This window comes from Dermacentor andersoni, chromosome 1, assembly GCF_023375885.2.
Source record: "Dermacentor andersoni chromosome 1, qqDerAnde1_hic_scaffold, whole genome shotgun sequence".
Lineage (NCBI taxonomy): Eukaryota > Metazoa > Arthropoda > Arachnida > Ixodida > Ixodidae > Dermacentor > Dermacentor andersoni.
In genome coordinates this window covers 46,801,055-46,829,007 of record NC_092814.1, presented here as the reverse complement: position 1 = coordinate 46,829,007, position 27,953 = coordinate 46,801,055, and the positions used below count along the sequence as shown (strand labels likewise).

The 27,953-nt window shown below is 43.4% G+C and overlaps 1 protein-coding gene across 4 annotated transcripts; it reads right to left on the bottom strand.

Moving 5' to 3' along the window:
• Positions 1 to 12: 12 nt before the first annotated feature.
• LOC126543961 (adipose-secreted signaling protein) lies at positions 13 to 27,771 on the bottom strand. 4 transcript variants are annotated; one of them, XM_050191125.3, is made up of 7 exons: positions 27,368 to 27,771; positions 26,843 to 26,876; positions 26,445 to 26,554; positions 24,246 to 24,375; positions 22,178 to 22,306; positions 15,980 to 16,064; positions 13 to 1,938 (listed from the first exon to the last, which is right to left on the bottom strand). In XM_050191125.3, the coding sequence occupies exons 2-7, from the start codon at positions 26,865 to 26,867 to the stop codon at positions 1,830 to 1,832; spliced, it is 588 nt and encodes a 195-aa protein (XP_050047082.2). In that variant the 5' UTR covers positions 26,868 to 26,876; positions 27,368 to 27,771; the 3' UTR covers positions 13 to 1,829. The 4 variants fall into 4 exon arrangements, with proteins under 4 accessions (XP_050047082.2, XP_054917412.1, XP_072143948.1 ...); XM_055061437.2 differs by lacking the exon at positions 27,368 to 27,771 and adding an exon at positions 26,984 to 27,190; XM_072287847.1 differs by lacking the exon at positions 15,980 to 16,064 and having other exon boundaries at positions 27,368 to 27,770.
• Positions 27,772 to 27,953: the final 182 nt, after the last annotated feature.

The following is a 27,953-nucleotide window of genomic DNA, read 5'->3' as shown; positions in this document are numbered from 1 at the left end:
TCTGCAGACATGTATAGTTGCTATCCATTTATTCCAGCTTTATTGCTGCTGTTGCAGCAGCACAAATCTTGTAGCATTTAAATTGCTGCAGATTAAGCGAAATTAACTGACTTCTGAGAGAGTGGGGCATCTGCACAGTTAGCTTAAAGGGGTAGCACAGACATTTCATCTTGTGCAGCTGCCAACTCTAACCATGGTGTAGGGCCTCAGTTTGAGATGCACACACCAAATTACATACACTCTTACACTCTGCCCTTCATGCATTCAACACAGGATAAGCATCATCCTCTGCTGTTGCTTCTCTCAGTGAGTACTTTTCTCACCCTCTCCCATATTACTGTATTGAGTGCTTAACGAGTTCAGCTTTCTGTAAGACAATCACAGTATGACTTGGCCATCAAACCAGTGCGTCAGCGGTTTGTAATACCACGCATTCACCACCTCCAATTTTTTTTGTGTGTAGAAGTCCTGCTCAACATGCCAGAAGCTGTGCTCCACTTCGCGCACAATTTTGAATCTGTTCTTTTTAAATATGGTATAATTAACCATTTGTTGCACATTAAAAGAACCATGGCCTAGCTCATCCCATGATTAGTCTGCTGCTAAATAAAACTAAAAAAAAATCTATTGTAGTGATTTCTTCAAACCTTAAGGATAGAAACAGTAATTCCATCAGATCTAGAAATGCGCACTTGCATTTCCTCTGTGCATATAAAATGTTATGTTGAATTTCATGAACTTTGGCCTAATTCTGATAGCCCCTTTGATTAGCTGCCAAACATTTCAACCAAGTTTGGGTTGTAGTTTAAGTGTGTCAATCCATGTAGCAATAATGCAAATGGGTACTTGAGGCAGATTTAAAGGTTTCGTGCAACCTTGGACTTGTTTCTTGGTACTGATGTTACCCAGTAGTAGTACTAGACTGCACATGTGTTTTTAACAATCAACCTTCCTGCCACATTTCAATATAAATTTTGCTAGCGCTCCTTGTTAGTGATCTTGACAATCATTTGAATGCAGTTGTCTTTGAACTTTATGCCCATTTAAGGTTAATGCCAGTCAGTTGCATTCAGATATGAAATATCTCAATTGCTCTTAAGACAAGCGAACTCTCCATTCAGCTGTGGGGTCTTTTTACCTGCACAGAGGAGCTCAAGTTTCCAAGAGCAAGAGACCACAGGGGCACTGCCCATATGTTTTAGTGCTGTGCGACCAGGGCATCCGCATAAATTCATAGCTGCAAGCAGCCATTTCTATCTCTGCAGAATTCTCTCTTGCCTGGATTTTATGGCAGCAGCCTTCAATGCCTATTCTGAGTGAATGTGTGGCACTGATGTTAGGGTAGGGGATGAAAGTTTCAGCACAATAGCAAACAATGACAACTTGGTTCTCAGGTTTGTTTTCCAGCCATGGTGAGGGAGGGTGCATAATGCAAAAATGCTGTATTTTTTTTTTAGATTTAAGTGCACATTTAAGCCCTTGTAGATTAATTTTTGAAGGAGTACTGACTTGACATTTTCACCTATTTTTCTTCTCCAAACTATGAACCAGTTTCGGTATTAGGAGGCTGATGCGCCATGATACTTCTGTGATTGCTGTGGCTGGCACACAAGCATAGCCAAAAGGAACTAATGTTATATTTAGCCATATTGCTGCACAATGTCTCCAAATTGCTCTGTGTCACATTGTCATCAGGTACAGCATTTCAATGCCAACTTTAGTGTGAAATTCACATATTTTACCATTGCTTTTATACCTTCATACATGCTAAGAGTCATTTTTTTTACATGCAAGAAGCATCTGGTAATCTCTACGACTTCAAAAATGTGTCAGCACTCGTTTAAAACCTCAATGTCACAAGATGTCGAGATGGGCATTGTGGTGGTTACACGTGCAAGTGCAGCCTTCCAGTCTGTAGGATTCCAAAGTAACTCCAGCCTGCATGCAAACACATTTAAATGCCACATTGTATGGTACACACAGACTTGCAACACATTCATGTGCTGGCAAGAGGGCTTCATCTATCCACTCCTACAGGTACGGCATACTGGGCACATGATGCCACACAGTTTATTGCAATGAAAAGCGCTTCATGAAGACTTTTGATGCATACTGTACATAGTCTCTTGCACAAAAGTACTACACTCCTAGATGCAACACTGATTCAATAAAGTGTGAAAAACATTTAACCAGAACACAGTGGTGGCATTGTACCCCTTCATGTACATCCATTGGTTATGGCACCACTACTGTAAACCTTGTCACATTGTTGAAGTCTTGATTGAATGCAAAAATCTTAGTTGTCTTCTAAAAGTATACAGTGCACAGCAATATGAAGGGCCTTACAACATATATTGAAGGCAATACACATTAGGCACAAGACTGACGCTGGGCAAAACCAGCTTGTCAGATTGTTAAGAAGCTAATCTTTGTAGCAAATGTGCTTCCATTTTTTTCTACCAACTTCTCTGCACTATGTACACTTTTATTATGGCTCCAACACCGCTTATCCAACTTCTTCCTCATCGTCAAGACGTGCATGATCAGTTCATATTAATTAATATTGGGTCAAAATTTTGCACTGACATTGCCTTTACTTGAAACATCTTGTGATGGTAGTCTGTACTTGCATGCTGAAGGGGCCACTGTGCAGGCAACAGCACTAGAGCGCCAATATACACACAGAAAAACATGGTCTGCATTGCCTTACATGCGACAGTAGAGATCTGTCATGCTACCAATACACTCCTGCTTAGACTGCCACAATCATGCAGATGCTACTAGTGGCTCTAAATTGGTTAGTGTGCAGGCTAGCTCCTGTCACCACTGCCTTCTTGCATATCTCTTTGCATGTGCATGCAGCTTCTGGTCATGGCTTCACTTTCACAAATCCTATTAGATCTTCTTGCAGCTCCACACCCTCAATCCCTTTCCAATGTACTGCCATCCCTGTGATTTACTCATGCCACTTCACATCATGCACATGGCAGGTGGCACATTTGCAGCATCAGTATTGTTGGCCCCTGAACTTAGATAATCACTAAGCATCTTTAGTGTGATGGCTAGTGCTCATACTCATCACTGAGTGTCTACTTAGAACACAGTTACTTGAAATAATTAGCTTTTTCTTCCAAAAAGAATGGGCAAGTTCTAAGCTTTTTGAACACAACTTAGCCAACATGACAGATAAGTGAATTTAAACATGAGTCAACTGCATGTGCTAAAGAACATGTACCATGCACAATGAAGTTTTGGGAGAAAAAGAAGGCAAATGCCATATTTTTCTCATTCCATTTTTCATTCATTCTGCTGTTCATCGCTGGCTCAGAGCTGTGCCACTGTTATCACCGGGATTCGTCATTCAGTGTCATGGGTAAGAAAAGAATGGAAAACAAAATGAATTGCTTCAAAATATAACTATAAAATTTGATGAACAAATAGCATAAATGTCGAAAGAAGACTGCCTACGGCAGTTCCATTTCCACTTCATTATGAAGTTGTACAAGCTGGCGCACTTACTTTTCTAAGCAATTAGTCTAATCGGCCAGTGTGTCACAGCTGAAAGGATGCACTTATCTGCAACATTACAGCCCATGCAAGAGTTCCACCCGTGCTTTTAAGCTTATGCTACAAGTGCCACTATGCTTAGCCACATTCTTGGTAGTTTGACAGTGTTCACTGCAACTGTTCTGAGACTGCTGTACAGTGTCATTAAGAATTTTGGCTGCGACATCCAAAACTGCTGCATTATGCTATTTGCTTTCTGTTACAGTATTGCCATGCAGTTGAATTAGCATAACTAGAAAGTGTAGCATGTCTTAGTGCTATTTTGTTTGTACTGAATAAGGTGGGTGCAAAACGATTCTATTTTTATGCTAGTCGCCCTTTTCTTGGTAAGAATGGTGCAAGTAGCCAACTTGACAGCAAAATAATGTGAGAGACATTTGCCTGATTAAGTGAAAAATGACACTGCAGGTTGTTGGCCAGCCAACTGCATTTGCTGTACAAATAACACACAGATGCAAATAAGTGGGCAAGCTGAAAGCAACTGTCAGACCTGCTGAGCATAGATCTTGCATACACACATACACACACAGTTTCCTTTGGGGCCACAGTAGACATGTTCTGGCATGTTTGCTCTCCTTTTTCAAGTTAACCCTTCAACTCCCATACTCTTGCCAGAAATATGTAAAGCTTCAAAATTTCTCCCACAAAGATTTTGCACATGAGGTTCCGATCTGAAATTAAATCAAGCTCGTTTATACTGAAATTGATGTTTATTGGCCAAGTAAAAAAAACCTATTGAAGATCTCATGTAAAAATATAACATTTCATGAACATGACAATTCTGCTGCTGCCGGTCTGGTATCTCAAACTGTTTTATAATTCCCATGGAATTCAATATGTCCATGCTTGACTGTTCCACAAAATTTGTCAAACGCTTCCTCTGAAAGTTGAGCATCCCGTTGTTTTAAATAGCCTTCAGGACATATATGATACAAAGAATGAGCATGTATTGGCCGCGAGGTCGAACAGAGTCACCACCTGGCAAACACTGGCTGAACTACAGATTTTGTAGATCACCTCGCATCGTATCTTAACCACTTCATGTTTACATATGCACATATGGTGTACATATGCTCTAAACATTTGTTTGTTCTGTGGTAGTAGTACAGTCGCAATAGGTGGTATGGATTTTTCAATGATGTGCAGGAGCATTTAGCAACAGCATGTGTCAGGAACATGACATGCGATCGTTGCACCATCCATATGCCACAATCATTTAATTTTGCTGCCGCTTCGTGTTTCAAGCACACCACAAAATGCATTGCACATTGTTTAAAAAAAAATGAAGTGGTTGCAGTAAAACATAAATGTAGTGCTTTAGTGACTCCTTGTCACTATGTGTCGTGACACCACAAAACAAGAATGAGGTAGCGTGAAGGTCACTTGGCAGTAGAAAAACATGTAGATCCCACACACTGTGAGGCAGTCTAAGCAAAGCTGTTGTTAGCTGGCAAGATGAAGCAGCGTACCTTGTCAAGAGATGTGCACTGGAGTTCATTGACGAGACTAATGTGCCCCATAACGATCAACCCATGAAGCAGACACGCGACACAGCGCCACCACCAACCACAGCATCTAAACCTTAAGACACCACAAAGCTCTTGTGCATGCACATCAAATAGCTATACTCCGTCTCACCAACTCGGTGCAATGCAGCCAAAGCTATATGAGCCTTGTAAGCCAATCAGGGAAGCGAACATACAGCCACATGGTAACCTTCAGCGGCATGACGATCCACCACCGTGTCATCTGCTTCCACCAGCAGACGACGTGTACATGCAGTTGCAAAGTCTGCTGGATGACAAACGATCATAACTGGTTTACTTGTTTATGTATATTATTGTTTTTTACGGATGTCATTTTCAGCACACTTTAAGCTGTTGTGCATTGGCCATGACAAGAACACTCCTCGGAGGCAAATGCTGTAGCAGTTTTTCCACCAACCACTTTGTGCAGCGTTGCCTGCCCATTTCCTTCGTCTCGTCGTTTATGCCTGTCAAACATGTCTTCATTTACTTCCACAGTGTGTTACAGTCAAACCCGTTAATAACGAATTCGATAGTTCTGCAAAAAGTGGTCGTATCAGTAGTTCGTTATATATGGAATCTCCCTTGAAGACGCTAAAAAGTTAGCGGCACTGAAGCTGATGTCGGCAGTAAAAATTTGGCAGCACTTTAGTCCGAAAACCAGACTTCCAGTGTCATTTTTGTTCCCGGTGCATTCCCACACCTAACTGAAAATTTCCATTAGAAATGCATGTCTAAAGAACGAAATGTGGCGTTGTATAGCTCTTCCAAAAGAGCACCTCGTTCCAATCTTCCATTTCAAAACTGCGAGTGCAGCTGTCATTTTTTATTTGAGAGCTTGAGATATATTTTACTACCAATGGGATATGGCTGTATTTTGCACACGAGAGCAAAGCATTCTAGTTTGGCAGAAGTGTAAACTATGCAAACCACTGCGGCATGCCACCATTCTGCGAAGGTTTCACCATTATGACTGCGTGTCAGTCACACAAAAGCTGTAAAGTTATGTAATCTATGTCGCTTCGGGTGAAAAAAGTGCAATGTGTGAAAGGTAAAATGCCACTGCGAACCATTATCGGCAATCGGCAACACGTAATTGAAGTGCTGCCGAAACGTGATCTCCTGATAATGACGTAGTAACCGCCGATCCTTGCCACTGCATGCTCTACAACATCATGCTCTTCATGCTGTATACCTCCTCCCTGGAGGCTTGCCTTGAAAGTGCGTGACCTTCTTCGTGGCTTTCGAAATCTGCCGTTGTACTTTCGCCGATCTCGAAGGCCATATCATCACCATTGGACTGGAGCAGGGTGCGCACTGCCGTGTGCCCAGTTTGGTTGAACTTCCATCCTATTGGTACTTCGCATGTACCCTCTTCTTACCGTGACAGGGTTCGAAGCATTTGTTGTAACAGTACGGCAATTTAAAGAATGTTTGTTATCTGGAAACAATTTGAAGAGGCAGGGTCAAAAAATCGTAAATGCACTGAAATGGGGTCTATATCTGGGGTCGTTATAAGTCGGTTAGACTGTACTACCACGTGCCTGCTTTTGCTGGTAGTATTGAGGTGCCAATTCAAATTTAAACCAAATCTTTTCATCACTTGCTGTAATGTTGCCGCTCAAGAAGTATTGTGCAACTCTGAAGATGATCCAAGTCAAAGTTGTTTAACCTTGTGTCGGTCATACAGTTCATGCCTTCTGTGGACTGGCATCCAAAGCGACTTCACCTTGCCCACACGCTCGATCTCCTTCGTCCACTTGCAGAATATTTGCTTTGTGATGCACATGAGAGCAGCAGCCTTGTTGTAGATGACAGCAATTCTGAGAATATCTCCAAGATCATTCTTCAGAGTAGAGACCACGCTCATCGCTGTCTAGTTGACCAAGCTGAGCTCAGAAACAACAAGCCTCTGAATGCCATGACAAAAAGTCCATCACCCTTTTCTTTTTCTAGGTGGTTTGCATGATGCGATCTTTATGAAGACTTTAATAGCTTTGTTGCAAAATATTTTAACCCACATCTTCAATGAATAATCTGTTTCTGGGGAGACATGAGGCTTTTGTTTTCCCACATATTTTATTTATCATCACTCGAACGCAGAAAAGCACGGGACCCTTCTATCTTTGCCAGATGTTTTTCTCTCCTGCTCTCTGGCTCGAGCACACAGAGCTGTGGAGGCACAACTTTGTCATCGTTATCCAAACACTGAGAGCTCACCATAGGGGCCCCTCTCTAGCAAGAAAGCCAGGATGGGAAGGAGCAATGTCTAAGAGCCGTCGGTGATCCCTCAGTGGCGAAGAGTGCGCACCTGGCATTTGTAGATCACTTGTCCTTGAGGATGGTGTCGGTTTCAAGGAAGACGGGCTTAATGTGGTCTATGGATGTCCTCGCATCCATGCAGCAGCAAGACGAAGTGTTTGGGGCAGCGCTTGATGACCTTGAAGGGTCTATCGTATGGTGGTTGTGTTGGTCGGACTGCATTTTGTCACACGAAGATGTGTGTGCAATCACGGAGAGTACGACTGATGAAAGATGGTCGTGAATGTTGGTGGGATTTTGGATAGCTGACAAGTCTCCCATGGCAACCTTGAGGAAACAGGTATAATCGGCGACGCTGAACGTTGGTGCCGGCGAAGGGTTGAAAATTTGTCCAGGAAGCCTTAAAATAGTGCCGAAAACGAATTGAGCTGATGAGCAAGACTCGTCAGTCTGCATCGCACTGCAAAGAGCAAGAAGCACAAGTGGGAGATGCTCCATCCAGGGTATCAATGGTCGTGACGCCACGATCAAGGCTTTGAGCTGGCGGTGGAGTCCCTCAACCCGTTAGAGATGTAGTGGTAAGGCCGTTGTCTTGATGTGGCTGACACCAAGTAATCAGGATAAATTGTGGAAAAGCGTGGAGTCGAATTGACCACCTCAATCTGTCGTAAAGATCATGGGAGCTCTGTAATCGCTGGTCCACACGGCGATAAAACCGCGGGCAACTGACTCTGCTGTGATATCACTGAGCGGTAGTTCCTCAGGCCATCGCGTGAACCGGTCTATGCATGTCAATATATACTGGCTGTTCTTGGATATGGGCAAAAATAATTATGGGGTTTTACGTGCCAAAACCACTTTCTGATTATGAGGCACGCCGTAGTGGAGGACTCCGGAAATTTTGACCACCTGGGGTTCTGTAACGTGCACCTAAATCTAAGTACGTGGGTGTTTTTGCATTTCGCCCCCATCGAACTGCGGCCGCTGAGGCCGGGAATATGGGCAAAGGGCCGACTACGTCAAGGTGCATGTGACTGAGGCGGGAATCAAGAGGCCTGAAGGTACCAAGCGGACTTACCATGTGGCGTTGAACTTTGGTTTGCTGGCACTTGAGACAAGTGTGCATCCAGTGGCGGACGTCCATGTTCATGCGTGGCCACAGGTATCGCGTAGTGATGAGGTGTTGAGTCACACAGATGCCAGGGTGCGACAAGGAATACAAGGCATCGTAGACGCTGCAGCAAAGTGACGGTAGAACATAGGGGCAAGGGGAACCGATAATGTCGCAAACCAAGGGTATAGCGCAGCCTGGAAGTTGCACTTCTTTGAATTCAGGAGAGTTGTCTTTCAGTCGTAGGGCCTGAAGATTGTTGTTCTCTTGCTGTGCTGTGGCCATGGCTGAAATCCACTGGTGGGCGCTCATCAACAGTTGCATTGACTTCTACTCAGGATGGTGCGTCAGCAACGGGGTTGTCCTTACCGCTTATGTCAGATGTCACTCGTGAATTCCAAAATATAGGCAAGCTGGCGGATCTCACACGGAGTCTAGGCAGAGTTGGTAGTAGTCGAAGCGTACTTGAGTGGCTTGCGGTCAGAGAGAATGTTGAACTCCCAACCTTTGAGGAAGTGGTGGAAATGTTTCACAGCTCAGTACACTTCCAGCAGCTTGCGACCAAAAGTGCTGTAATGGCGCTCGGATTGTGAGAGCTTCCTCGAAAAGAACCCAACCAGCCGTCACACTCCATCGACGAACTGCTGCAGTACTGCTCCAACGGCGACGTCCAAGGCATCCGGACTTTGGATGCGCAAGGAGTGTCGCGTTGTCGAGAGCTTCCTTGATGGTGCTGAAAGCTGTCTCAGCATGATCTGTCCAGGAGATGCAAGCGTTCAGTTTCATTTGACTGGACAGGAGTGTGTTGAGCGGCTGTAAGATGGCAGCGCAGTGAGGAATGAACCGGCGGTAATAATTGGCAAGGACAAGGAATTTACACCGTTTTTTTCATGGTCGATGGTCATGGAAATTGTATTACGGCTTCCACACAAGCCGCAGGAGGTGAGATCCTGCAGGAATCTACGCGACAACCAAGGAAGTCTAATGCAGAAACACTAAACTCGCTCTTCGATCCGTTTATGACTAGTCCTTCTTTTCGGAGTTGCACAAGAACCTGACGCAAGTGTAGCTCGTGAAAGTTCTGCTGACGTGCTGAAGGCAAGGATATTGTCGATGTGCGAAACAGCAGGTCAAACCACTAAGAACCTGCTCAACAAACCGTTTAAACATTCGTGCAACATTTCATAGACCGAATGACATACGTAGGTATTCAAACATGCCAAAGGGTGCTATAATGGCAGGCTTCGGTACATGGGAAGGCTCGACAGGTATTTGTTGGTATGCTTTGACTAAGTCTATTTTGCTGAATATGGCGCAACCGTGCAGCAATGCAGTAAAGTCCTGGACACGTGGTATGGGATAGCGGTCCGCTACTGACAGTTTGGTAAGAGCACGGTAGTCACTGCACGGTCTCCAGTCAGCTGATGGCTTGGGAGCCATGTGTAGCAGTGATGACCAGGGACCAGATGAGGGTCGAACGTACCCAAGCTCAAGCATATGCTCCAATTCTTGCCAGGCAATCTTGTAGCGAGCAGGAGCGAGGCGACGAGGACGTGCAAAAACTGGCGCTCCCACAGTCACAATGTGATGGCTGACATCACATTAAGTACTGAGTCTTCGAGAGAAGGAGCTTGGAACAGATAAGAAAATTCTTTGCACGGACCATGGTGGGGAGAATTTGGCATGAGCTTGCACCAGACACAAGGGTGGTAAACATGATGTTACACCTTGAACTGTTAGGTGCATCTCGAAATCCAGGAGACAGCTGTATTCGAGGTCTGACACAAGCTTGAAATGCCAAAGAAAATCCACACCTATAATTGCCATGCATACATCAACGATTAAAAAAATATACCCAAATGTGCGCCTCAAGCCAATCTCAAGTGTGACAGACTGCTGTCTATAGGTCTGTAAGGCCGAACTATTAACAGCAGTGACAGGTGGTGCGTCGTGCCGTCGTCGATGGTCCTCCAGCGTAGGAGGAATAGTGAACACTTCAGCACCAGTGTCGATGAGATATCAGACCTATGTGACACGGTCGGTGATGTGGAATGAGCGGCTTGATGTCGGGCCTAAAGCACTGGCTGCCTTCAGTGCATGGCCCGAGCGCATGCCCCGTATCGGTAGTGGTAACAAAACACGTTGTGAGAAAGACTCGGCAACCTGTCACGGCTGCAACTGTGGCATTGATGTGGTGACACGCTGCGTTGTCGGTAAACTTTTAGCAAGTTGAGCTCGGCGGTCAGCTGGTGTACTCTGCGTATGAGTCGCTCGTTAGCATAAAGAAGGCGGTCCGAGCGGTCATCATGGACTGGCGCTTCATATGATCAAGCGCGTGGTCTCTCGATGGCAGATAGCATGGGGGCGCCGACATCCATGATTTTATCGACCATATGTGCCAAGGAGTCGAGGGATTCGAAAGAGGACACACTCAAGATCATCTGCACCTGCTGAGGCAGTCGCTGCAGAAAGCATTCGTGTAGAATCGATGCGTCCAGTGCAGCAGAGTGATCGCCGATTAGATTACCCATGCGACACAGAAGCAGAGTTCCTTCACGGCGAGCGGCTGCTGCAGCCAACACCGTTCTGACTCAGTTGTTTGCCGTACGAGTTCCCTCTTAAGAGTGTCAGACTGGTTTTCAGGAGGCCTGCCATCACAGAATGTGTCTGACGATGGCAATGACAGCAGGCAGTAGAGCACCTATGACGTGGTCGTACACTGCTGTTTGTGACGTGACAGGGTGTCATCGGAAAAATGACTCGACGCTCAGAAACCAGAGTTGCGAGTTGGATTGCCAGAACTCTGGTAACTTGATAGTGGCGATGACAGGGTTCGTTGCCATGGCATTCAGCATCGCGTCATTGAGGGGTGATGTGCCCATGATCTGCCGAAATGGACCGTACATAAGGCTTTTGTTGTCGTCACCCGGAAAGAGATGAGCAGGTGGCGCGTTGCTGTCTGGTGTCCGAATCACCACTTTTGGGGTGACGCAAGGCGTTTGTCCCATATATTTTATTTATCGTCACTCGAACATAGAAAACCACAGGACCCTTCGATCTTGCCCAGATGTTGTTCTCTCTGGCTCGAGCATGCGGAGGCACAACTTCGTCATCATCCAAACGCTGACAGCTCACCATAGGTTACTTTCATAGGGGACTATATTCTTGACCCAAAGAGATTATCATTAGCGGTGGGTGAATATTCGAAGTTTCAAATACAAATTGAATATTTCACACTAACTATTTGTATTTGAAAATGAACTATTCTGTATTTTCAAATATCGAAACTAACCAAATATTTTGCAACAACAAGGCTGTTAGTCAGATCTCAGTATGCTAAACAAAGTATCGCAAATTATAAGAAGTAAGACAACAACAAAAGTTTTTGAAGCAATACAGAAACAAAGTGGGTAACGCAAGCCTTGTTTTCGGTTTCGTGGCAGAAGACTAGCTGCATGACAACCTGCGATGTTTGCTTGTAGTCTGTCATTTAGTGTTTGTTACAGTCCAGTCATGTATAGTCTTATGTTTTCCTTGCAACGGGCCCTTTTCCATGTATCTGCAGCTCACAAGTCCTTCAGATGCATTTAGAGCACATCTCTTAGGCACCCGTTCCTGCGTTTCGTGGCGGCAGCGGCCCTCACCGTAACTGAGCGAAGGATGAATGAGCAAATGTAGAGCACAGAGGGGGTTGAAAGATGGTGATAGCAAAGATAGTGCGAGAAGGAAAGCGAAGAAGGATGGTGCAGTGGAACCATGAGGCGGAAAGTGGAGGAGGAGTGTATAGCACAAGCGTAGTGCCATGCAAGACAGGCTCTGCAGCGACGACTGCTACGAGATGGTGCCAGAGTAGCGTGCCATCGTACATTCACCAATGGCATGCGTCGAGCATGTCCGCCGACACCATATATGAAAACAAGGCACTGCATGAGTGGAGGTTTGTCTGCGGCGCTGCTGCGACTCGCGCCCACACGTCACCCACACACTGCCTCTTGCAATCTCACCACACTTGACTCCATTTGCAATGTGACGCGCAAGACAATATCCACGCCAGCCAGTATATCGCAAAATGAAAACACATATAGAGCTGCACTCAAATTTCACATTAGGGAGTATCATAATCATTGATGAATTTTTCTTTTCTTTTTCCACAACTTATGAACTTTTTTTCAACAACCATTTATTTAGAGTTTCTGGAAAGCTATTCATACAGCAGCCACTCATTCTTGAAAAGCTTGTTTGCAATCAGGCTCTAAAGATGTTGAGAAGCAGTTTCTGCAGTTCATTTAATGACAGTTAGTAGCTTTGTGTTTAATTAAAGCTGATCCTGATTGTCCTTAAAAGTTAGCTGTCTTTTTTCACAACTAAGTACAAGTGTGGGACCTGATTATACCAAAATAAGTATTCCTGCTGTAAGCATATGTATCTGGGTGTGATAATACAATATTCAATACTTGCTATTCACATAAAAAAAAAAAATTATGGGGTTTTACATGCCAAAACCACTTTCTGATTATGAGGCACGCCGTAGTGGAGGACTCTGGAAATTTCGACCACCTGGGGTTCTTTAATGTGCACCTAAATCTAAGTACACGGGTGTTTTCGCATTTCGCCCACATCGAAATGTGGCCGCTGTGGCCGGGATTCGATCCCGCGACCTCGTTCTCAACAGCCTAACACCACAGCCACTGAGCAACCACGGCGGGTATTCATATTTGAAAAAAGTTTATATTTGCCTGCCTCTAATTATCATCTGCATTCATATAGCAAGTTTCAAAGCACTTCTTTAGAATGTAACAAAATACCCAAACATCTCTGGTCAGTTTAGTTATGCTAAAAGAAATATGTGGCACAGGCAATGTCCGATTGATGGAACTACATATTGTTGTGCTCTTCCAGCTGCCATGGCACACCCCCTAGCTTCCACTCCACTGCAGAGTCTGAGACGGAGTGTAGTTGGCATTTGGCGACGAACAAGTTCTGCAACTTGGTTGCATGAGAGCACGTTCCTTTTGCATTGGGCAGACAAAGTCCGGCTGCCAACCATGAAATAGGGCGAAAGAGGCAAAGAAGTCTATTTGCTTTAAAAAGAATCATAACGACTCATATCACACTGCGGGACACATTTAATCTTAGGTGTTTAATTGCATGACTGTCGCTTAGTTGTTATGTAACGAGCCTTATCTGTGCCTTAAGTGTCCTTTTATTATGTGGTTCTAATCTAGCTAAGGAGGAATCATTTTGCATCACAAATGGAACATGGCACTTTGGTACTTTCTCTGCTACAAAGGAAAACAACAGTAGAGCACTACATGAAGATCATGTGTGACACGGCAGTCGCTAGACGCAGCAAATCGTAACAAGTTGCCAGCGGCTATTGTAATTGGCTCTCTAGTGTGGAATTGATGCCTTGACAGAAGGTAGCGGCCATTATTTTGGCACATAATTTCAGACCCTAAAATAATTTGAACTTTTTCGCATCACTGTCCTGCACGTAACAATGCAAGGACTGCTCTGTGTTTAAATGCTATGTTTTTACTATTACTGCAGTAAAAATAACTGCACGTGAAGCAACATGGCAATCATACTAATGTGCTGCAAGTCACATGTAGCTTGTTTAACTGAAATCAGGAGCTGATTTGCATTTCACAGAAGTGAAATTGAAAAAAAAAAAATTCAAATAGGTATGCATACAAGCAGTGAAGTTTATTTCATGTGCAATACAGAACATGAGTGAGAGAAAAGGCTGCTTTTAGGCAGCTTGACGAAGCTCTCACCCCATCATAGTAGAGTGCAAAATTTGCTACTTTGACTTCATTGTACTGAAATACATGCTTTTTTATTGTGACAGCAATTATATGGACACTCCAGATGCATTAACGTCGCTGGCGTCACCATGATGTTTCGTATAAAATCCAAGTGTGATAACATCGTCGCTGCGCACCGCATGCTGTATGTGCGAGTGAAAGCATGCGAGGGTGAGCTGACAATTGTGGCCCACTCTCATGCACGCAAGGCACCGGGGGAGGGGGGGGGGAGGCGTTCTACTCCAGCAGCAGCTGCGCGACCTTATCTTGAAAACGATCTGCAATGGGGACAGAGTGCACTGCATTCTCGCAACTTCGTTTGTATTGAAGCAAAAGGCAGCACGAAAGTCAATTCCCTCTCTGCTGCGGCCACGCTTTCTCACTCGCGAGTGTGTGGGGTCATAGAGTGAGATATATTCGTGTTTGCTTGTGTGCACCTGACACCATGCTTGTTAATTTAGTCAGTAAGTGAATGTTTACAAGTTTATACGGCCAATAAAACTACTATTCTTACTTCGTATAGCAGTCCACTAATTTGCTATTGCAATTTGCTATTGCAATTTGCTATTGCCTTTCCAGTAAAACTGACTTGTATAACTAATGCAGGATTACCAGAAAATGTTGTATTAGTTGAGCTGTGCAGCAGCAATGCCAACATTGTAGGCAGAACGCAAGCCAAACACATGTAGAAAGTACCAAGGGAGTGCCAAAACACACTATGTGGCTAGGTACCAGTCTTCCACTAAATTAAAAGGAGCGTAAACTGTCATTCAATACGAAAGCTCTGCATTTTTTCTGCAAAATTGTTGCACTAGAGGGCAACATATTATTTCAATAGTGATCACTTTTCATTAACAGGCAATTGGCGCAAACTGCTCACAGCGATGCGCTGCTGTGTACATTTCGATGCATGCCACACACCACCTATTCACACTAACGAGGCGGTGCTGCCACATATAGCTCAATCTCACGGCCAATACAATTACACGCAATGAAATCAGCTAACAGGGTGTTTCATTTCCAGCAATTAAAAGAACTGCGGTCTTGAAACCGGGGCTCATCTTTGGAAACACTCGTAGAAACTGCTAAGACAAGTGCACAGTTCAGGCATGAGTTAAAAGGTTAACAGATAACCCTGTACACAAACCTTGCAGCAGGGGTGATGGCTGTGCACTGTTAATCACAGGTCAGATTAGACACAACCTTTGAACTGCATATCTATAAACAGCTTAAAATAGCTTGGTATGGTTGTGACTGACAAAATGTTAAGCCCCTTATATCCCCTCATCCTTCTCATATTGAAAGACGCAGCAAACTTGTTTTTCAGATGTGTTGAATAGTAGTTATTACTCATGTGCAGAATCATTGGCCCAGCAAAACGTGTTCCTACAGCTTAGTCAACTAGTCCACAAATGCAGAAAAATATTTTTCAGGCTAACGGTAGTCATTACTCATGTGCAGAACCATTGGCCCAGCAAAATATGCCACCACAGCTTTGTCAGCTAATCTGCAAATGCGGAAAAATTTTCTTCAGGTGAGAGAATGAGATCCTCTCACACATGACGGCTAGTGGAGATTGCATCGCTAGACACATTTTAGGGCATCACACGCTTCAGGGTCACATAAGCCGCTTCGCAGCTCAAACGAAAGTCTTGCAATGACATGCACACTGAAAGCGTCCAACACTGGGCTAATCAAAGCCTTGCCAGTCGCTGTGGTCCGACTCTTCCTCCATTTCGATGCCAATGCAGTGGATTCCAGTTTTGAGAAATGGTGTGCCTTTTCCTTTCCCTAGGCAGCAGGAAGAATAAAAATCAACATAGCTAATGACACTAAATGGAAGAAGCACGACATTGAACAGCACAGCTGACATATGCGAATGCAACAGTCATCGTTACATAGCCAAGCGAGTTCTACATGGGCAAGATTTTGAGTTACTGCTGCATAATGCAAAGTTGACTAGATTGACAAATGGCAAAGCAGTTTAAGAAGACAAAAAGCATTTACTTCCTCTTAAGAGGTATCGTCACTACCACCACAACACAAGTTAGGCATGTGAGTCACCAATTAGACCTATCTTCTGGGCCTTGTGCCATTTTGTTGTTACAGGGAAAGCCATGTCCAGTTAACTTTGCAGCAGGCACTTTCATTGAGCAGTGCCTTGTGACTATAATTTCTTTTAAGTTTCAAAAGCGTGTGAAATGCTTCTAGTACTTATAAAAAGCATAATCTAGAAGTCTGCCTTAGAGCAAGAAAGTGGATGATAGAAAAATGAGGTGCATATTCATGACAGTTTTGGAGAACAGTGCATAATCTATTTAAGGGTTTATTCAAAAATCTGTAGTAGTTATTCTGTGCACTCACTGTATCTGAAAAGTTGCAGCCTCAATGCTCTTACCACAATTACAGTAGTTCAATGTATCTGCGACATAGTCCTATATTTAGAGCAATGAGCAGATGCAACTGCCTACACATAAACCCCCTTTCTCCTTTTTTTTTTCTTGTTAAAACATTCCCATTACGTCAACAAGCAATATTTGAGTGTGCTTATGGTATGTCTCAACTGTACCTCATCTGCAGCTACCAGTTGCTTGGCTTCTCGGATAGACAAAGATGACCATGGAATGGAAGAAAACTTCTAGCACGGGGAATGGGTACTTTTTTTTTCCAGATAAACCATGCACACAATTTTGTAGTCTTGTCACTTAAACTACTTCTCTGCGAGCAAAACCAAGGTTATTAGAGCCAATTTAGTTTCACAGCTCTGTCACCTTCAGTGGGGTAGTGCGCCGCAACTCCTAAGTGATCGTCATAAGCACTAGCAGTGCTGTAGTCAAATGTTACATTATTACGGTAGCTGTGTTGTCTGCCAATTGTGAGAGGACAGCATGGGCAGAGTTGCATTTGATTTGCTGTTGTCGAACAACAAACCCATAGACACTAAGCTATAGCATTAATTTCACAATAACAGAAGTTGACAAAATGTGTATATGCAGTACTGGCTAAAGTGGAAGATTGGGCAAGCTGATATCACATATTTGCTAGTGGAAAGCGCACTGAATGTGCTTTCCACTAGCAAGTGCACAGTACGTGCTGGCAGTCGCCTCCCAGGTACCACGACTGCTCAATGCTGTGCATTTTGTATGTAATGAAAGGAGACTGGAAACTACACACTGCAGTTGCACACTGTAAAGAGATTTTGCATGTTCCATTTTTCAAGACATTTCTTTTTTCCCTTTCATGTCATCTTTCAGCATAGATTATAAGTAACCAGGGCCCGTATTCTAAAAATGTTCGCCTTCCGTGAAACTATCGCCTCCGCTAACGGTGTGCGCTGATTGGCGGTTTTAGAAAAACCAGAAAAGAAACAGTGCCTGCTAGTAGTTCCGGCCTATGTCATTTTAACGTCATGGTGTCCATGGGTGCTCTCGACATATATTGAATAAACGAACATGTTTTTTGGCATCTTTCGCCGTTCGGTTGCCGGTGGAGTGTAGTAGAGATAAGATAGATGGTAGTTTATAGTATCCTTTTTGGTGGCGTCTTACATGCGTTGTTTCGCGGCGATATTTGTTGATTCATTTAAAATAAAACATTTTGCACTTCCTTATTCAATTTATTTTACCTAAAGCTGCCGTAACCAACCGTAGTCAGTGCGCAGAAGCCGTGCTGCGGCCACTACACTCGAAAACAACACACCCGAGCCGCTCTGCACGGTGCGCTCTCTCATGCAATGTGAAGCGTTCGACAGCGTGTATTGGTAGTGCACGCTGACGTCACGGATAAGCAGTCGCTTGATTTATTGAGCGGGACTTTCGTGGCGGCGAAACTATAGCGGAAGGCAAACATTTCAGAATACAGCCCCAGGACAGGTCGTTTTGTCAGCATAAAACGGTACTTGTGGCATCTTCTATAACCACATGTATTCAGAGCGCTCTCCCCTTCATACAGTGTCTTTTTTTTTTTATATAACAACTATAAAGAACATCTTGTGCGTGGCGCTTTATTTTCACTCAAATTTCACAACAATAATGCATGTTTTGCTTCACATGGACCAATAAAGCACTTGGCGTTGCTGTTCACCTGGTTTACCCGGACTTACAATTGCCGGCTGGCAGTACACATAGTCCATGTTTCTACAGCAGCTCACTTCTCTTATGGTGAGGAAAGCATAAAATGGTCATTTTTCATTTCTTCCAGGCAAATCAGACAAGGAAAGGTTCCACATGAAGTGCGTTATTGTACAATTCCAACCAAAATATATGATTTGGTTGTGAAAAGCAAGAAGGCTGCAGCGGTAGGGACAAAATCTTTTTTCAAGTTGTGAGAATAAAAATGCAGGTTACTGTAAGCTATTCACCAATTTCAACATATGTTTAAAATCAGCACTGTTTTTCTATTCTATAAAAGCATTTTTGTTTGGAATTTCCTGAATCCAAGGTAAAACACAGTGAAACGGTGGTTTTGTCAGTTAAATGAGCTAGATTTATCTTGTGTTTTCGTACTTCAAATACATTTATGAGCAGACGCTTCCAAACAAAAAAGCTGTGTTTACACTTGTGAGCTGCAATGAGCATTGTATGACATCATAGGCTTGCCCCACTCCGAATCACACAAAACGCTGTTAAGCTGGACACGAATTTGCAAACCCCTTAAATGCATATGTGCAGCAGTTTACCATGCCAGTGGCTAGGTTTCAGTCTACAAGCTATGCACTGAAGTGTTGCCATTTCATTCCGAAATTTGGCGTGACAGTACAAGGCACTCAATGCCTCAATAAAGGTGCAGCTTGTTGCGTGCAGAGAGTGTGGGAGTGGCAGCAGCAGAGTGCAGAAGTAGAGTGGCTGCCAGCTTGGAGTTTTGAACTGTCACATCAGGCAAGTTGCTAGCAATTCGCATGACTACAGATTTTGGTCCAATCAACAGAAAATGACCATTATCTTCATTATGACCTAAAAATGGTTTGTTATATTGATTTAGAGAATATCTTGGCTTTGTGAAAGGGGGATACATGCAAAAAATTGAACCTTTCTTCGAAATAATAATGCAGAAACTAAGTTGTCTAAGTATGCATAAACAGTGCGCCACTTGCTCATCTCGATGCAGCACAGTGTCATTATCAATCTTGTCAAACTTGATCCAGCCAGTATAAACCCTTATCAGTCATTATCAACCGTATCGGATTCGATCCAACCTTTATCAACTCTTATCAGTCATTATCAACCTTACCGCAATTGATCAGATCCATATCAACCCTTATCTGTCCTTATCGGACATAATCTGACCCTCACAAATCCTTATTGCACTTGATCCGACGCTTATCAGTCCTATCAACCTTGCCATAATTGCTTGGACCATTATAAGCCCGCCCTTTTTGCTCTTTAGCATCTTATCTATCTGCATCAGACCATTATCAACCATCATGAGATCTATATGACCCCTCATCATTCTTTGTCATCCTTATCAACTCACTGACCATGCGAAGCACATGGTCCATTAGAGATCGGTGGCATTTCGGTGAGTCAAAGAATGCCCCAACGGAAGGCGCATCCCGCGGCCACTGAAACACATCTGGAATGCGGCATGTTTGGCATTAAATTTTGGCAAAACTGAAATTTTCCTAATGTCTACAAAACTCTCTACATGTGGTCCTAAAGATGGCTTTTATTCCACCATCACCAAATCTTTCAACAAAGCCTTCGCAGAAACTGTTCTCCCTTGACTTTCAATAGATGAAGCGCCAATAGTGACGGCACACAGGAAGGAACACAGACAGGACAAGGCGCTTCCTGGCACCAACTAGCCCCACAACGTGTTTTACAGCACTCCCTTGACATTTTTTTTGTACCACCGATAGAACACATTCATATGGTTCAGATATATACACCTTCTAAAAGCGTCGGCTTCTGAGCATGGGGTCGTATGTTTGAAACTCACCACCGCCAACATTTTTCCTTTTGAAGTTATTCTTTCTTTTTTTATGGAGCCCATTGTGTTATGCGTAGCAGACTGACAGATTTCCTGGGTGAGTTGCCTAAGAATGCTTACGCATTAAAAATCCACTTAGAGCTTCGGGCTCAACTGGTGGCACCTTGGATAAAGCAAACCTGCCCATGACCACTGCTTTGGAAGTGCTCTCACGTCGTGAGGAAAAGGCTTAGCATGAAATGGTTAGTATCATTGTAAAGGTCTTAAACATTGGCATCAAAGGTGTGATCAGATGTGTACAAAGGCTGATGTATGAAGTCAAAAGCAACAAATTTTAGGCAGTAACTGCAAAAGAAGCAAAACACACAGCATTATTGGCACAAACGGTATCACTTGACTGAAATTTACCACCACATGAGGCTTCGTGCTGTCACCCAATTTCCTGGAACGTGCAGCTTCATGCATTCAAACGGATTTCCATCGCAGCTTTTGGTGCATCTTGTGCTCTATGGCCCCTTTGCCATTTCTAGTGTGCAAATCTGCATCTGTAAATGGCATCGTTTTACAAAGCCAAGTGGTACAGCCTGCAGTGGGTGAGTGACCACATGCCAAAGTGGCTTGCTCTTTGGGCTTTCTACACCACCACGAAAGATCAACGCAGTTTTCTTCCCGCAAAGCTAAACGTGTCTGTTCAGCAAGCTCTGGTGTTTCACATGGCCATAGCCCTGGCAGTCATAATATTAGATGCCGGACAAAAAGGATTCACCGAATGCTTGAGAAGTTGGGCACTGTTTGTGGCACACAAACAGCACACCATTTGAAAAAGAATGCACATCAAGGGCGGCAGCGAATGCAGCGGTGTGTGCAAAAGTGGCCGAAGTGAAGATTGAAGCCATTCTCACAAGATGGCAGAATACAAGAAGGCCCCACATTTGTCCCAAAGGGGTTTTAGGGGCTACATGTCAAGTAGCCCCTAAACATTCAACATTACAGACATTGTTTTAGAGAGTTTTCCTAGTTAAATTTAATGCAGAATCCTACAGCAGACTCAGATTCATAAGTTCTGTCTTCCTTCTTATAGAAAAATTGAAAATTTGAATGCAAGATAGAAGTGCAATTGTAGTGGTACCAATGTGTGCTTTTTTTTTTCTGTGGAAGCTACTGAAATATAAAAAATGGCTCCACAGTAGCATAGATAGGGCCTTCCTAATATAATATAAGGGACAGAAATGCTGAATTTGTCATTTAGGAAAAGTAGTTGTGACTAACCATAGTCCTTTGCCCGGGCTGCGCTGCCCACCCCTAGCAATATGTTCAGTCACCAACTCGCCCAGCTTGCTGTGTTAACCACAGTCACTTAAACTTTCAATTTGCACATTTCTCAGGATGAGAAACACAGCATGTGCCCAAGTGACAGAAATGAATGCCACGCTCAAGCTGCCCATTAGTGTTCACTCTGCATTATTAACATTCATGTTTCAGGGCTCAGTAACAGTCAAAGGAAGCATTGTTTTAGTAATTAAAGTTTTATTACTCAATTTCAGATCACACTGGCATTGTAGGAAAAGCATGTTTGTGCAGACCCCACTCATTGCTACCCTCACATTGTGACAGATGACTTGCCAGATGTGAAGCAAGACAACTACAGTGCCACTAATTATCACAACCAATACTCTGGTCCGCTATTCTGGTACATGAAACAGCTGGTTCTAGTAATCTTAGACAGAATGAAGCTCACCATCAAATTTCATTGATTTCAGATTCCCTTTATCCTTAAATTTTCCTTGTTTCTTGGAATAGTACTTGGCTGTTCGTTTCGCAGATGATATTTATTTTATTATTTTTTAAAAACAAACCAGACATTTAGTTCTCGTAACACTGGTCTTGTGTTTCCAAGTGTGGTGTGGCTTGTATCAGCCACTGTGTACAATTTGTCTCTAATTTGATTCTGTGCTTACATGGGCAAGACTACTTACCAAGGACCCTGGCATTGAGCATGAGTGTCAGTGTGAGCTGCGGGTTGTTGCAGGACTGTAGCAGAAGTTGTTCTCGAAGTAGTTTCTCTTTATAGGCAAGCAATTCCAGAACGACTTCATACCTGGGTCCTGCATAGAAGGTGTGGCACAGAGAAAGAACATTGCACGACTGGTGCCCCAGTAGGTTAACGAATAATGCGTTTCAAAACACTGAGTTTCATACTATAGTCAATTAAGCTCTAGAAGTGTCAAAATTTGTCTAGAGCAATGCACCTGTATAAAATGTAACATAAAGATGACAGATGTTATGTTAATTGCAAGCAAGACTAGCCCTCCCGTGTTACAGTTTGTTTTCCTCACAAGCCTCGTGTACAGTTATATCACTTTTGACATATGAACATCAAGCACACATGAACACAAACTTTTCAGGGCCATGCAGCCATTAAATAGTGAAATTAGTTCATGTTCCCATTTCAAATCCAAAGAGCCAGGAATTGGGAATTGTAATCTGCTGGTTGCATAGAGTAGTACACGTACACAGCACTTCTGATAAGTTCTAAGGCAAACTCACTTGCTGCAAGGGTTTTTTGTTCACAGTTCCTGTGTTTCAATAACCTGTGACAGATGTGGCACATGCTGCACACACAACAGCAGCCCATCCAAACACTTTCTGCTATTACTGCAGCAGTGGTGCAGAATTTGCTTGACTCTGCTTTCCTTTGCCTTATCACCTTATAAATGGTGAATGACTGGCAAAGCAGTAAGATTGTACTACACAATAAAGACTATAGAACCCTAAAAGACCTCAGACCCTACAAAACCAATGAAACTACACAGCTTTATTGGCACATTATGTGTTTTACACAAACTTTCTTGTATGGACCACAAAAAAAATTATGGGGTTTTACGTGCCCAAACCACAATCTGATTATGAGGCACACCGTAGTGGGGGACACCAGAATAATTTAGACCACCAGGGGTTCTTTAACGTGCACCTAAATCTAAGCACACGGGTGTTTTCACATTTTGCCCCCATCGAAATGCAGCCGCCATGGCCGGGATTTGATCCTGCGACCTCACGCTTAGCAGCCCAACACCATTGTATGGACCATATTTTGTCAACAAGGCAACAATGAATTACTTTTATTTAGCTGCCTTTCGGATGCCACAAAGCCGTGCCATTATAGTGGTGATTTGTCTGGGCAAGGACAAAAGTTCTGTTTACCTTTCATGGTCCATAAATGGTTTTTGAATATTTGAAAACATTTTGATATCCTACTGCTCGAATTAAAAAAAAAAAAGATATATGCAAATTCAATGCACAGCTATGAATCTATGTGAAATGAGGCTTTCGTAAGTGGTTAATCAAATGCTATAAATTTGCCCATTTCATTTCTGCATCCTTGGCGTAAAGGAGACTGGTGTGCATGTATGTGCTCTCGTGCACCTGTGCCACATGCAATGTGACACACATAGCAATTATCTCAAAGAGCTAGTTGGCGTTGGCACGATAGAAGTATACATGCTATTGTGGCCTAATCTTTAGACCATCAATCCACTGCGCTGGAGGACCAAGGTTCAATCCCACCATCGAGAACGTAATTCAATTCTTTTGTTTAAGTGTGAGCTATCTGGCAAGACAGCAGCAGCATTCAGCACCCACAGTTAGGAATGTCTGGGAGGGTTTAGAAAGAAAGCTTCGCTTTAAATAATTAATCGTAAGGGTTTGAATTACTATTATTATTATATATGTTGGTCCAAATTTATTTGATGGTTTATACTAGAACACAAAAATCAAGAGAATTTCACAGCAGGCTACAATGACTAACAGAAGTATCAAATGTGCAGAAAGATTGCAGCATAAGTGTGAAAAACACAATGTTCGGAGAAGGCATACTCATGTTCAATGTTCACGTTCAGTGTAGGCATGCTGGCAGTTGTGCTACTGCTCAGTGATACTGCTACACAATCTCGGTAAGCATTTTAATAATGATCCAAGAAAATGCACAATAATTAGAGGCAGTCCATAGACACGAGTGTAAAACGACATGAATGAAAGCAAGCTCACCTGAAGAGATCACTGGCTTCAGTTCCAGCACTCTAAGGTTGAGGTTTGGGGGGTCCTGTGTCCTTACTGAAAGACTACCTAGATGTGGAGGGCTGTCAAACTGGAAGCGCACTTCGTATCTATGGTTCACCTGAAAAATTTAAGCATATGACTGCGGCTGGTCTTTGAGGTTCCAAACTAACCAAACCACAGAAAACTATTACCTTACAACAAATAGTCATGGACTGTGAATGCAACGCTTACACAGCAAAATGTGAATGCGATGTTAACAATAAAACTTCCAGACTGCAAATAAACGACTGCAAAGAAGTTTGGTGGTGCAAGTATTCGAAACATTGGAATAATGAATCCAATATGCTGCTATTTGTTTCAGTCCTTGAATCATAGATACTTACAATTGCAAATATGTTTGTCCAATACTGTCAAATGGTTCACAATAATGTGCAAATAACTGAAAAGCTAATCTGAAGCAGAGGTGTACTGAATTGCAAGAGGGTGGAAGAAACACACGAGTCCAATTGGCCAAGTTTTTAAGTAGTGTACTTCTAGCAAAAACATACACAAGAACAATCATTTTTGCTGAACACCTCTAAGACGAACCTTACATACGTGAATTAGTTTTGGAGCAGCTGAAGCTGAGTATGCCTTCTGCTATTCTCAATTGCTCACCAGAGAAAAGTATGTTTTGCAAATTGCAATGTAAAGCATTAAAAGCCACAAACAAAAACGACAAATTCTCACATCAAACAGTGGTAAATGAAAGATGTTAAAAGCTAGCACCTGTAGCAAACAAGTATCTTAATTTTGCAGCTACACAGACACCAACCAAGCATAAGGCCAGCAATCAAGATTCATCACAAATTCAGAAAAGCTCGGTTAGTATTCCAAAACCATTCTAAAACCTTATTACTCATACGTTCTGATGATCTGCCATCATGATTATATTCGGTGTCAGAAGTTCGTCGGCTGCTACACAAAAAAGCAAAAGCTGACCCCGTCATGGCTACATTATAATCGCGAACACCCTTTCAGCATCAAGTTATCGAGAAATCCGCAGAGTACAATAAGCTTCTCTATATGGCTTTCATAGATTACGAAAAAGCATTCGATTCAGTAGAGATACCAGCAGTCATAGAGGCATTGCGTAATCAAGGAGTACAGACCACTTACGCAAATATCCTGGAAAATATCTACAGAGATTTCACAGCCACCTTAATTATACAAAAGAAAAGTAGGAAGGTACCTATAAAGAAAGGGGTCAGACAAGGAGACACAACCTCTCCAATGCTATTCACTGCGTGCTTGGAAGAAGTGTTCAGGCTATTAAACTGGGAAGGTTTAGGAGTAAGGATCGACAGCGAATACCTCAGCAACCTTCGGTTTGCCGATGACATTGTTCTATTCAGCAACACTGCAGATGAGTTACAACAAATGATTGAGGACCTTGACAGGGAGAGTGTAAGAGTGGGATTGAAGATTACTATGCAGAAGACAAAGATAATGATGAACAACCGGGCAACGGAACAAGAGTTCAGGATCGCAAGTCAGCCTCTAAGAATCTGTGAAGGAGTACATTTACCTAGGTCAACTAATCACAGGGAACCCCGACCATGAGACGGAAATTCACAGAATAAAAATGGGTTGGATCGCATACGGCAGACATCGTGAGCTCCTGACTGGAAGCTTACCATTATCATTGAAAAGGAAGGTATACAATCAGTGCATTTTACCTGTGCTGACATATGGTGCAGAGACTTGGAGACTGACAAAGAAGCTTGAGAACAAGTTAAGGACTGCGCAATGAGCAATGGAACGAAGAATGCTAGGCATAACTTTAAGAGTCAGAAAGAGAGCGGTTTGGATCAGAGAGCAAACGGGTATAGACGATATTCTAATTGACATTAAGAGAAAGAAATGGCACTGGGCAGGTCGTGTAGATTAGATAACCGTTGGGCCATTAGGGTGACAGAATGGGTACTAAGCGAAGGGACATGCAGTAGAGGACGGCAGAAGACTAGGTGGTTTCGACGAAATTAGGAAATTTGCAGGTGCTTGTTGGAATCGGTTGGCACAGGACAGGGGTAATTGGAGATCGCAGGGAGAGGCCTTCGTCCTGCGGTTGACATAAAATGGGCGGATGATGATGATGATGAAACAATTTCACATACAACTTCGATGAATCGAAACAGCCGCTCTTACTTGAATAAATCCGAGGTGAACGTTGATGTGGACTTCGTTAAGTGGCTGTACCAGTATGCTGGAGTCGTGCCCGAACGCATCCAAGGACTCCGGAAAGTGCACCTTGTGAACTGGAACATGCATCAACATATTTGGGAGCTTGCACACTTGCACGGCTTCTACATGTTAAACAGTTGCAAAAGCGCGCCTCTAGGTCATGCATCAACGTCTTTGGGTGCCTGCACGCACTACATGCGTGCAGGCTCCCAATGACCGTGCCAATGACCAGTTATGTTCGTCAGTCCGCGACTCTCATTGGCGATCTAAATTGAGAAGCGCAAAGTTTAAGAAGCGAGTAGACTAAATTGTGAACAACAGTGGTTTAGAGGCGCAAACTTTAGCAGACTAAATTGTCTTACCTGTAGTGGTGCTATCGATTTCCATCGCGGTTTCCTGAAACGAGAAACAGAAAAACAGCATACGGAGATCAAGGTAGGGAAATATTGCGACGGCGCAAGTTATCTGCGAGTGCTGGACGTGAGGTAGCAAAGCGTAATTACGTTATTACGAGATTGCTCCAAGCTGCGTCGCCTAAATAGCGCTTTCTTTTTTTCTTGTTTGTTCGTAGATTTCAATCTTTTCGCGAGCCTAATTACACGCAGATCTACTGCTTTCGTAGATTTCAATCTTTTCGCGAGCCTAATTACACGCAGATCTACTGCTTTCGTAGATTTCAATCTTTTCGCGAGCCTAATTACACGCAGATCTACTGCTTCAAGCACCGCTCGTTTGTAACGGAAATCAGAAAACAAAACATAAAGAAGGCTACAATATCTACGCAGACTTCTGGACAGCTGCGTTAAATGTGAAATGTTAACGGTGTTTACAGCTGAAGCTTGGGCTACGTGCGTAGAGGCGTATTGCCCCAACACTACTTTACTCACTTGGTTGGGCAGCTGCTCACAGCACTAAACAGCTGGCGGGGGATATTTGTCTACTAGTCATCTTTAACTACGGTCTTACACATTATGCCACAGTCGTTACTGCGGTAAATGTAACAGACCCCGTCTAGCACAGTGCGTGCCAGATAGCCGCGCGCGCCTGCCGCTAGTGCTGCAGACCGTTTTCTTCTTGTTTTCAGTTTGGGCTTGTTTACTAGGAACGTAATTTCAATTTACTTTCGTAAGACCTGCACACAGCTTTCTGCCACCAAACGTTTGCGTAAATTGATGGGTATTAAATATGTAACCTGTAATCAGCGGTTCCTTACCCACATACATATTGTTTTTTTTTTTTTTTTCGTGTTTGTAAACAAAGATGGCACTGCGACCTGGCGCGCGCGGCGCGAGCCGTTGCTGCCATAGAATAAAGAACAACTTTAGAGAAGGGAAACTGTACCTTCCGCAGTGGTTCGAAAATAAGCAGCGGCAGCGCATGGAACTTACCTAGGTGGACGCCAGATGACGCTGCTAAAACAGGAAGCGGAAATGCGCATATTTTTTTTTAGAGCATTATTCAATATGGCCGCTT